The following is a 12,609-nucleotide window of genomic DNA, read 5'->3' as shown; positions in this document are numbered from 1 at the left end:
AGCTTTTAGCCCGAGCTGAAGCCTTGTAGACTGTGTAACCAGGCTCAAAAGTCTTTCACGCTCTCCCTCTTACATCAAAAATCTGCCATTGTGAAAAAAATGGCAGATAGCCAAGTTAAACATAATACAGTGGTATGAAGTGCTGGTGTGTTAATGCTGGCTGTAATATAGTTTATTTCATTAAACAATGGTCACCAAGATCCAGAGGTAGGTTCCTACTGGTTCTAGTTGGTTCTTTAGAATCGTTAGTAAACCGGTGGTGACAACACAGAGCCGGTTCTATCGGTGATGGTCCATGGACACCACCATGTTGTTTATGGCTTCTGCACATATGCAGAAGCTGAGTTTTCAGCACTGCACATGCACCCGCGTGGCACGGTCAAGTGATGTGCAATGCTTGCGGAGCTACACGGCGTGGGAAGAAGTGAACCAGGGGCGAAGTAAGTTAGAACTCAACGCTGCCAGGATGCCAACTACTCTGAAACAATTGGTCTGCAAAGTCTACTGCTTTTCTTCCAAGTTCTTGGGTGGTATTCTATTCTATTTACAGGAACAAATTTTACTTTTTAAGCTATATGAAATAAAGCTTACTTACACGTTTCTCCGTATCAACACTACAGCTCTAACTCGATACTTAACTCACATAACTCGTGCTTAGTGATGGGCGAACCGAACCTGCACAATTCGGGTCCGTACCAAATTTTATGGTGTTCGGTATCCTGGACCCGAACTCGATTTTTTTTGAAAATCCGTGCCGAAGTTCGGGTTTGGGCAACGTGGCGAAGCAGCGGACCGGCGGACCAATGGACAGCCTTCTTCTTACCTGAAGCCATGCAGTCTCCAGACATCAAGGTAAATGAAAGGCTGGGATTGGCCATATGCCCTGCTGACCACTCATTGGCCAGCAGTATGCATGGCTTGCATTGGTCCCCAAGGTCACCTGACCTGCCTCTATAAAAGGCAGCACCTTGCTCTCCAGCCCCATTGTAAGAGATACCAGCTAGCGAGGGAAAGTCTGTGTTACTTATACTGAGAGGGAGAGATAGATTAGCTTTCACTTTGTTTCTGCTGCAAAGAGAGACCTCAAAGACTCTTCTTCATACAAGTTGAAGAGACAAGAAAATTTTGGTGAGTAATGCATCCAGGCAGGGAAGGGCAGGGCTGAAGTGAAGAAGAAAAAAACAGGGGGAGGCAGATGGCCAGTTGCTCTCTGCTACACTTCCACTTTTACATTTTTAAAACTTTTTTCCTTTCATTCATTTTGTGTACAAATGCATGGAAGGGCACAACAATATTAATTTGGGGGGGGGGGGGGTTATTTATTTCTCTATCCTATACTTCCAACTTTCAAATTTTTAAACCATTTTTCCCCCATTCATTCATTCTTTCATTCATTCATTCCCATTCATTCATTTTGTGTACAAATACATTTTTATGGTGAAAGTTTGGGTGTAGTTTGTGTTTGACTAAAGTTTGTGTTTAATAAACCTATTTTTTGCACGGATTTGTTCTGAGAGCCTAAATGGATGCTCCTTCCAAGTTGTGTCACCTATTGAAAATCTTTGATATCCATGTGTATTTTCATGGGAAAACCTTTAGTGTGTCCTGAGTTCGCATCCAGTCAATGGCTGTACTCTGCACCCGGCCAGGAAGAAAAAAATTCTTTTGCAAAAATGGTTTGCAGGGAGCCTAAATGTAGGGAGTCTTCAGAGAGGGGCAGCATACAACTCTAATAAAGTATAAACTATGTCCCCTCCCAGAACTGTCACCGTTTGTAAATCTGAGATATGCAGACTTATAGTAATGGGATGTAATGGTTTGGTTTGGGTTTGACAAACACAGTTTGTGTTCTCTCTCCACCAGTTGCAATTTGCCAACACTACCCTCAGTGTTCAGTCTGCTGTTACTACTGCCCACAGCGGCCAGTGACCAGCGTGCCACATAGCGCATGCCCTCCAATCACACAGGATTGCTGTGCAAAATCTGGTGGATGGCTGCTGTTGCCTTCCCCCACCTATTCTGCCTCCCCGTTCACCCTCCTGCAAATTTAATTCATGGGCAACCACAGACCTGCCTTCCACGGCTCTATTTTTAAAAAGTTCGGGGTTCGGGTTCGGGGTTCGGTGACATCACCCGAATTTTTTGCAAAGTTCGCCCAAATCCGCCGAACCCGGACTCCGTTGGGTTTGCCCATCACTACTCGTGCTCAAACTGCTCCAGCCAGCCAACTAACATTATTATAATACACCATCCCCAAACCCCCAAACCACACCTATGGTAAAGGTGCTTTGCATTTTATAATGCTCTGGCCCAATCAGGTTGCAGGTTACTCCCTATAACTCATCATTTAATATGCTTACAACCTTCTTTTATCTTATAGGGTAACACAATGAAATATCACCTAGGATTGAGCTAATCCTTGACAATTTTAAGAAGAAACAGGAAGTCTCTTGATTTGTCAACAGGATTTAAACCTGCTGGAAAGCTACCGGTGACAGTTTGTTGGCTTCTAGGAGAAGGATTAAGATCTTATTTGCCAAGAAAATTGGACAAGCCAGCATTCTGATTCCTGCTCAGCTGAGACTTCTCTGGACTCGGATATTTTACACAAGAGAATCAGGTTAAGAAGGAAAGCAATTTTAAATGAAACAGCTAATGGCCGAATGTAGACATATATTTAGATCTGTGCTGGTTTATGACCCTAATGAGGATTTTATTAGATGTATTTAGATTGATATATTCACCTAGTAAACGTTTATGAGCATTAGCGCTTGTGAAAATAGGTCAGCAAGATTAGGACTATTGCTTGCTCAGACACGACACTCAGCTGATAATACTTTTTGATTTAAGCAGCTCCTAGTTATTACATTAACTAAATTGCAAATATGTCTACACCAGTACAAAAACGACCAATAGATTGCATGGGAAGAGAAAGCTTTGCGAAAACTACAAATTAGCTAGATCGGGACTTTCTTCAACCGAGCACTCATAGAAACATAGAAACGTAGAAGATTGGCGGCAGAAGAAGACCTCATGGTCCATCTAGTTTGCCCTTGTACTATTTGCTGTATTTTATCTTAGGATGGATCTATGTTTATCCCAGGCATGTTTAAATTCAGTTCCTGTGGATTTACCAACCACGTCTGCTGGAAGTTTGTTCCAAGCATCTACTACTCTTTCAGTCAAATAATATTTTCTCATGTTGCTTCTTGATCTTTCCCCTAATTAACCCCAGATTGCTCTCCCTTGTTCTTGTGTCCACTTTCTATTAGAATCACTTCCCTCCTGAACCTTATTTAACCCTTTACATATTTAAATGTTTTGATCATATCCCCCCTTTCCCTTCTGTCCTCCAGACTATACAGATTGAGTTCATGAAGTCTTTCCTGATACGTTTTATGCTTACGACCTTCCACCATTTTTGTAGCCCGTCTTTGGACCCTTTCAATTTTATCCATATCTTTGTGTAGGTGAGGTCTCCAGAACTGAACACAGTATTCCAAATGTGGTCTCACCAGCCCTCTATACAGCGGGATCACAATCTCCCACTCCAATATTTTATTTATTTATTTTTATTTATTTATTTATTTTGTCCAATACACAATAATACACAATGATGGTTATAGAGGATATAGTAGAGAAGAAATTACAAGATATAGGAGAGACTATAGGACAGGAGACAGAAGGCACTCTAGTGTGCTTATGTACGCCCCTTACTGACCTCTTAGGAATCTGGAGAGGTCAACCGTGGATAGTCTAAGGGTAAAATGTTGGGGGTTAGGGGATGATACTACAGAGTCCGGTAAGGAGTTCCACGCTTCGACAACCCAATTACTAAAGTCATATTTCTCAGCCTCAGGCATGGGGGAGTTAAGTTATCCTTTCCCCCTAGGCTATTACAAGTTATGCATGGTATGTTTGTGTGTACGTTTGGTTTTTTATAATAAGGGTTTTTTAGTTGTTTTTATTAATTGGATTGTTCATGTTGTTTTACCACTGTTGTTAGTCACCCCGAGCCTGCGGAGAGGGGCGGCATACAAATCCAATAAATAATAATAATAATAATAATAATAATAATAATAATAATAATAATAATAATAGTATTTTTTACTGTTAAGTTTGGAGCGGTTAATATTAAGCTTGAATCTGTTGTGTGCTCTTGTGTTGTTGTGGTTGACGCTGAAGTAGTCATTGACCGGTAGGACATTGCAGCATATGATCTTGTGGGCAATACTTAGATCCATAGTTCCCTCTAAGCTGAGCAGTGAGCAATCGCTCACTTAAAAATCATCATCAACTCAGAGTTTTCCAAACCTGCCCAGAAGCCGAGAGGGAAAGAGTGAGTGGGAAGGAGAGAGAGAGGAAGAGAGAGAAACAGATAGAAAAAAGAGAGGAAGGAAAAGAGAAAGAAAAAGAATGGGAGTAAGGAAGAGAGAAAGAAAATCAAAATCTAGTTTGAAACTAGCTCAACTATTTAGGTGGCATTTTGATATTGATAGAGTTGCCCTATTATGAGCTCACTGTTATAGACACACAGTACAGTATTTTATTTTGAAATTCTCTGAGGCAAAACAGGGTGGGTTTTTTATTTATTTGTTTGTTTGTTTGATTGTTTGTTTGTTTATTTATTTATTTAATATTTCTGTGCCGCCCAGTCCCGAAGGGACTGCCGCTCAGACACTATACTTTTCCGCCCACCCCCCCAAAAAAAATTAGAGGGAACACTGCTTAGATCATGTTTAAGGCGTCGTAGTTCTAAGCTTTCAAGACCCAGGGTTGTAAGTCTAGTTTCGTAGGGTGTTCTGTTTCGAGTGGAGGAATGAAGGGCTCTTCTTGTGAAGGATCTTTGAACATTTGATGGAAGAGTTGTAAAGCAACTAACTCATAACTAACTAACTAACTCATAAAAGAAACCATTCTCTTTAAATCATTTAACGGGCTCTTGAGGTGTCTTTAATTGTTTAGATTCCCTGCTGGTTCCTTTTGCTGGGGCCAATTTAGACTACACGCCGAAAGAGTTGGAAGCTTACAAGTTCAGATTTTAGCAACTCTTGCCAGTTCCATCTCTACAGCGTGTGACCCTTTGGGGTCACCGCCATTGTTAACAGACCGAAACAGTCTATCACTCAAAGCCAGTGGTTCTAAAATAACTGTTTTCTCAGAGCAAACACTGCTCATTGAAAGTGGATAGAGCTGAACCTGGGAGTTTTCTGCCGAGAGGAAATTCTATAGCTGCCTCCTACACCTTTTTCTATTTCTTGACCTTCCGTGTGTCAATCTTCTGATGCCTGTCTGAAAAAAAGAAAGGGAAAAAAATGTCTCTGGTTCTGCCATTCGAGTGAACTCAGCTCCACCCAGGATTCTGACACTAATAATATTATCTGCCAAGCTCCCAGCTTCTGGGTTGAATCTGTCCCAGCAGGTGCCAACGCTGACCTTCTAGACACACTCCATGCTTCCTCACATCCGATGTCTTGATATTTGCTAGCTCAGGAAGAACACATCCTGTCAATTAGAGCATCTCAGGCCCACGCTAATGAAGGCAAGCTGCTTTCCCATCAAGTGGCAATGGAAGTAGTAGGCAGAAAGACGTTTTCAATCTTCTGCGCGTTGGAGAACTGAAAAGGTAGACATCTTTGTCTGGCTGGAAATTAATGTTTGCCTAGCATTAATGATTTTCTGCAAGCTGTAGTCAAGAATACTATGTTCTACAAGATGACAGTTCAAGGAAGAAGAGGCTGAGAAATAATCTCGGGAAGAAATGTCTTATTTTAATAATAATAACAACAACAGAGTTGGAATGCTGCACGAATCCCAGCGACCAGTTAGGTCCCACATAGTGGGCCTTCTCCGTGTCCCGTCAACTAAACAATGTTGTTTGGTGGGACCCAGGGGAAGAGCCTTCTCTGTGGCGGCCCCGGCCCTTTGGAACCAACTCCCCCCAGAGGTTAGAATTGCCCCCACCCTCCTTGCCCATGTTACACCAACACTCCGCAGTCTGCATTGGTTGCCGATCAGTTTGCGGTCACAATTCAAAGTGTTGGTTATGACCAATAAAGCCCTTCAGGGCACCGGACCAGGTTATCTCAGGGACCGCCTTCAGCTGCACAAATCCCAGTGACCAGTTAGGTCCCACAGAGTGGGCCTTCTCCGGGTCCCGTCAACTAAACAATTTTGTTTGGCGGGACCCAGGGGAAGAGCCTTCTCTGTGGCGGCCCTGGCCCTTTGGAACCAACTCCCCCCAGAGATTAGAATTGCCCCCACCCTCCTCGCCTTTCGTAAACTTCTTAAAACCCACATCTGCCATCAGGCATGGGGGAACTGAGATATTCTTTCCCGCTGGGCCTTTACAATTTACACACGGTATGTCTGTATGTATGTATGGTTTTTATAATAAGGGTTCTTTAATTATTTTAGTATTGGATTGGATTGTTACATGCTGTTTTTATCATTGTTGTTAGCCGTCCCGAGTCTACGGAGAGGGGCGGCATACAAATCCAATAAATAAAATAAATAAAAATAAAATAAGAGTGCGTCATCAGGGCAGGTCATCAGTGTGAAGGTGGAACTAGAACTCCCGGTCTCCCAGTTTGTGACGCTGCTTTCACCACTGTACAAAACTGCCTCTCCAAACTATTTAGTGTCACTTTTTCTGCTAGTTTCATTTCTCCCCGGGGGTCTAAAACCGCAGCCCAAGACATAATCAAAGTGATCAAAGCCAAATACTTGAGAGACAAAGTAATTTACTTTGCATAATAGGTCATTAACCTAGAAAACTGGTTGCAATATGCCACTATGTTAATTACTTGAATAAAGCTTACGAAAACCCAACAAATAATCACTTAGGCTTTTCAAAGGATTAGAGATTTCAACTTCGGGGGGGGGGGAATTGAAAAGAAAAGAGACAATTTAGACAATCTTTCATCTCTATCTATTGGTGTACTGTATCCCAGTGTCTTCACTCATATGTCTTTCTGGAAGTCAATTTTTCACACATGATAGCACATGCACAAATACCCTTTTGGCGCATGAACCAAAAAAGGTGCACCATCACTGCCCTATATCATTTTGGACAAATTATTATCCAATCTCTTCTTAAAAACTTCCTATGTTGCATCATTCACATCTTCTGACACTGACCAAATTAAACTGTCTTCTAATACAGTGATACCTCATCTTACAAACGCCTCGTCATACAAACTTTTCGAGATACAAACCCGGAGTTTAAGATATTTTTGCCTCTTTTTACAAACTATTTTCACCTTACAAACCCACCATCCCCACTGGGATGCCCCGCCTCCAGACTTCCGTTGCCAGCGAAGCACCCGTTTTTGCACTGCTGGGATTGCCCCGAGGCTCCCCTCCATGGGAAACACCACCTCTGGACTTCCATGTTTTTGTGATGCTGCAGGGGAATCCCAGCAGGGGAATTCCCAGCATTGCAAAAATGAGCACTTTCCTGGCAACGGAAGTCTGGAGGTGGGGTTTCACATGGAGGGGAGCCTCAGGGGAATCCCAGCAGCGCAAAAACGGGTGCTTCGGCTGGCAAAAGGGGTGAAATTTGAGCTTGCACGCATTAATCGCTTTTCCATTGATTCCTATGGGAAACATTGTTTCGTCTTATAAACTTTTCATCTTAAGAACCTCATCCTGGAACCAATTAAGTTTGTAAGACAAGGTATCACTGTACTGCACTTTTGTTATGGTAACTAATTTTCATAGCTCTAAAAGTCTTTTCTGTAAGACAGAAGAAAGCCAAGTCTTCATGCAACTCATACTTTGGACTACGTTGAAGATCGGTTCTAAGTAGTGATGGGCGAACCCAACGGTGTTCGGGTTTGGCAAGTTTGGACGAACTTTATGCAAAATTCGGCCGAACCCGAACCCGAATGGGGAATCCCACCAAGAGATTCCGGGGGCAGAGCTTTGATGTCACATATACCGGCAGGTTGCTAAGGACGCCAAGATGATCACTTCCTGGATTCCATGGAATCCAGGAACTGATCACCTTGGCGTCCTTAGCAACCTGCTGGTGACATCAAGGCTCCGCCCCCGGAATCTCTTTGTGGGAGGGATTCCCTAGCTCCTTCAAAGGGAGGTCTTCACATACAAATAAACATTGTTATTTTTATGGAAAAGGACACCGCAGCAGCGCTACAAGCAAAGGGCAGTCCTTTCACGCAAAAGTAAACATAGCAACCTGCCGGTGACGTCAAAGCTCCGAACGCCGAACGTGACCCTGAACTTTGCCCGAAGTTTCAAAAAATTTTGGGTTCATGTTCAGCATACCGAACACCACAAAATTCGGTACAGACCCGAATTGTGCGGTTTCTGTTCGCCCATCACTAGTTTTAAGTTATTCTTTTTCTTCCTCAATAAAAGAGGACATTGATGGTCCTCTTAAATGCATTACTATGCAATATCCTTTGAAAGAAAACCTGTACTATTTTTTCAAACAGCAATATTTAGGATTTAGTATGGAAACCTGCCTTAAATGAAAGCATTTATAAAAACCACACTAATTGTTGTGTTCCTGCAGCATTCTGAAAGTTTGATTATTATAGCCTGCTATAGTTCTAGCACGGCAATGAAAACTTCGTTTGGTAGAAATTTATCATGCTGGCACTAACTAGAAAAATTCATGGTGGAATCCAGATGCTGCAAACATTTGGTTCTCCAATTCGAACGCACAAGCTATCCCTTCACCCTTTTGACAAATAGCTCAATCACATAACAGGTTTAACAGTATTATGGGAAGATTGGATTTACCAGGTAATACGAAATTTAGAAACCATGCAAATTAAAATATATGTTCTCTTAGGGATGGATAGCTTATGCTATTTCTAGTTTGTCTCGGTTCCAGGTGTGTTCAGTCATACATTAATTCCATTTGCTGATTTTATTTAAAACCGCATAAACACACACACACACACACACAGAGAGAGAGAGAGAGAGAGAGAGAGAGAGACCACTAACAACCACTCTCTCCCCCTCCCTCCCTCCCTCCCTCCCTCCTTCCCTCTCTCTCCCTCTCTCTCTCTCTCTCTCTCTCTCTCTGTGGACGGACGGACAGATGGACAGACAGACAGACAGACAGACAGACAGACACAAACACCCCAACATTTTTTCTGTTAGGTATTTTTGTATATGTTAGGTGTATATCTATTTTCCGTACAGTTTTGATTCAAGAAATATTATATCTCACAAACCTTAGAGACATATAAAATGAAAAGATAGCTGTATACCTAGATGTGCAGTATGCCAACTACAACTTCAGACCATAAAACTCTCTAACAATCTGAGGTTTAATGGTGATTTTTGTCGGTTTGTTAAACATTTAGTTTAGCATAAAATCTCCAGGTTTTATTACAGGCCACATTAAGATTTCAACTCAGATAACCCTGAGTTGAGAGAATATGCATTGATGATTTCACTTATTGCTTACAAAACAACTAGAACACCAACCCCCAGATCGTATCTAAATATTTTTATTGCTAAGAGATTAACAATTTAGTGGCCCCAAAGCAAAAAGAAAGAAAGAAAGAAGGAAGGAAGGAAGGAGGGAAGGAAGGAAGGAAGGAAGGAAGGAGGGAAGAAAGGAAGGAAAGAAAGAAAGAAAGAGAAAGAAAGAAGGAAGGAAAAAATAAAACGAAAGAAAGAAGGAAGGAAGGAAAGAAAGAAAGAGAAACTAAGAAAGTAAGAAAGAAAGAAAGAAGGAAGGAAGGAAGGAAAAAAGAAAAAGAAAGAAAGAAGGAAGGAAAGAAGGAAATAAATAAATAAAGAAAGAAAGAAAGAAAGAAAGAATGAAAGAAAGAAGGAAAGAAAGAAAGAAAGAAAGAAAGAAAGAAAGAAAGAAAGAAAGAAAGATTAAAAAGGCCAGCCAGGTATAAATTTCATGAATCATAATGATACGTTTCAGTCAGATTATCACTTCTTTTTGCCTAACTTTCAATTGTTGAGTGATCTGGATAAAATAGATAAAGATCTTTGGAAGAAGCAGAAAAAAGACTGCAATATTTTGAGCCACATCTTCATCTTGTACTTATTTTCTCATTCTGACAAGCCACTATAAAGGTGGGTTTCTCCAGATTTCTACCAGTTCACCCAAACCAGTAGCACCCCACTGGTGAAGTCACAATGATGTCTTTCTTTCTTTCTTTCTTTCTTTCTTTCTTTCTTTCTTTCTTTCTTTCTTTCTTTCTTTCCTCAGAGACACAACAGCAACAATAACAATAGACTCTACCCTGGTCAATCCCATTTTAGACTGTGAGGCTGGGTAAATGCATCTTATAACACACACACACAAACACACACACAAATATAACCAACAACAAACCTTATCAGTAGGAAATAATCATGTCCTGCGGAAAACTTAGTTTTGAAAAAAACTTAGTTTATATTAAAAAACCTTAGTTTTTTAAAATATTCCGTGGAATCCAGTTTTCACATCGAAAATCAATTTGATCGATGAAATCAAATGATCGGAACGCTTGTTGGCCTGGCTGCTATTTTTCCACTCCTTCCTTTCTTTCTTTCTTTCTTTCTTTCTTTCTTTCTTTCTTTCTCTCTCTTTCTTTCTTTCTCTCTCTGTCTTTCTTCCCTTCCTTCCTTCCTTCCTTTCCAATTTCTTGGACATAATAAAACTTATGTGAAAATTGCGAAGAGGTTCCTCCACATTATTCAGTTCTGGGTGGACCAAAGTGCTTTGTTCTCTCGTGACATAACATTTGTGTGTAGCAGAAGGGAACAAATACACCGAGACAGCCGCAGATGTTCCATTTGCTGATGTTAATTGTCTTACCGTATCTTTTAGCTCAGCTACTATTTTGCAAATATAAACTGCTCAAAAACATAAAGGGAAGACTCAAATAACACACCCTAGAACTGAATGAATGAAATATTCTCATTGAATCCTTTGTTCTGTACAAAGTTGAATGTGCACAACAGTGTGTGAAATGGACTGCCCATCAGTGTTGCTTCCTAAGTGGACAGTTTGATTTCACAGAAGTTTGATTTACTTGGAGTTATATTGTGTTGTTTAAGTGTTCCCTTTATTTATTTATTTTGAGCAGTATATATTTTGCTTGGTGTGTATTAAGGTGGGTGAGGAAAGGAAGAAAAAGAGAGTAGAACCCATAACCTCTTCCTACCTCTAAGGAATTAATATCCATAGGCACAATGACTTCTCAGATCAAATAAAGCAAATAGGATAGCTGTCAATAGTGGACATCTGGCATCAAGGCATCCTACTATACAAGACAGCAACATTCCAACACCAGGATTTTGATGGGCGGGAGGGTCATTGCAAAGTTTATCTTACCTTTAGGTGAAATATGCCTCCAGTTGATGGTTGGATCTGGCCTTCCTGTAGCTATGCAGGTGAGACTTATGTTGCCACCTTCATTGATGGAGATGTCCGAAGAGATCTCGACAATCTTGGGAGGTACTGCAAGGACAAGGAAAGGGGGGAAAAAAAAGTCAACCCAAGAATTAAAGAAGCTATAATTTCTGAAAATTCTTTGGGCAAGGCCACCATTCAAATAGCGATATTTATTTATTAGATTTGTATGCTGCCCCTCTCCGTAGACTCGGGCCGGCTCACAACAGCAATAGAACAATTCATAACAAATCTAATAATTTAAAAACATTTTTAAAAAACCCATTATTAATCAGACATACATACAAACATACCATACATAAATTGTATAGGCCCGGGGGAGATATCTCAATTCCCCCATGCATGGAGGCAAAAGTGGGTTTTAAGGAGTTTACGGAAGGCAAGGAGGGTGGGGGAAGTTCTAATCTCTGGGGGGAGCTGGTTCCAGAGAGTTGGGGCCACCACAGAGAAGGCTCTTCCCCTGGGACCCAAATGTTACACAGAATGTGAGGGTGAAGGTTCTCATTCTGAGCCAGGGTGGCATACTTCAGCTAACTACTAGCTGTCGTTCAGCTGTTCAAATCTCACCACTGGCTCAAGGTTGACTCATCTTTCCATCCTTTGAGGTGGGTAAAACGAGGACCCAGATTGGTGGGGGCAAATATCTATCCTTCCTTCCTTCCTTCCTTCCTTCCTTCCTTCCTTCTTTCCTCCCTCCCTCCTTCCATCCATCCATCCATCCATCCATCCATCCTCCCTCCCTCCCTTCCTCCCTTCTTTCCTCCCTCCCTCCCTCCTCCCTCCCTTCCATCCATCCATCATTCCTTCCTTCCTTCCTTCCTTCCTTGGTTGCACAGTGGTTAGAGTGTAGCACTGCAGGCTCCTTCAGCTAACTGCTAACTGTAGTTCAGCAGTTCAAATCTCACCACTGGCTCAAGGTTGACTCTGGTTGACTGAAGGGAAATTTCTTAATGGAAACTATGGGGAAACCAAAGCTGGCCAATGGTCATCATGTTGGACTAAACAGACCAGTGATTTGACTCAATATAATGGACCATTCACTGTGGTTTTATTGAACCACAATAGAGATTGGTTTCCTGCAGAAGGATAAGCAACAGAAATGGATATGGCCCTCAAAGGAATTCAGCCAAGCCTTCTAAATATCATCAACTTTCATCCAAGGTATAATAACATTTCTGTCCATAGCTTTACCCATAATTATTCTTGTAGAA

General features: G+C 41.5%; 1 protein-coding gene across 4 annotated transcripts in view; it reads right to left on the bottom strand.

Annotated features, from left to right (window-relative positions):
* NTM (neurotrimin) overlaps positions 1–12,609 on the bottom strand; it is a 380,999-nt gene that overhangs the window by 100,647 nt on the left and 267,743 nt on the right. For all 4 annotated transcript variants that reach the window (XM_070765650.1, XM_070765651.1, XM_070765648.1 and 1 more), the window contains one exon: positions 11,321–11,446. In XM_070765650.1, the coding sequence (XP_070621751.1) occupies positions 11,321–11,446 (126 nt within the window). The remainder of the gene's footprint in view (positions 1–11,320; positions 11,447–12,609) is intronic.

The sequence above is a fragment of the Erythrolamprus reginae genome, chromosome 12 (genome assembly GCF_031021105.1).
Source record: "Erythrolamprus reginae isolate rEryReg1 chromosome 12, rEryReg1.hap1, whole genome shotgun sequence".
Classification (NCBI taxonomy): domain Eukaryota; kingdom Metazoa; phylum Chordata; class Lepidosauria; order Squamata; family Dipsadidae; genus Erythrolamprus; species Erythrolamprus reginae.
Note: the sequence above shows the minus strand (reverse complement) of the source record. Positions and strands in the feature narration are given on the sequence as shown.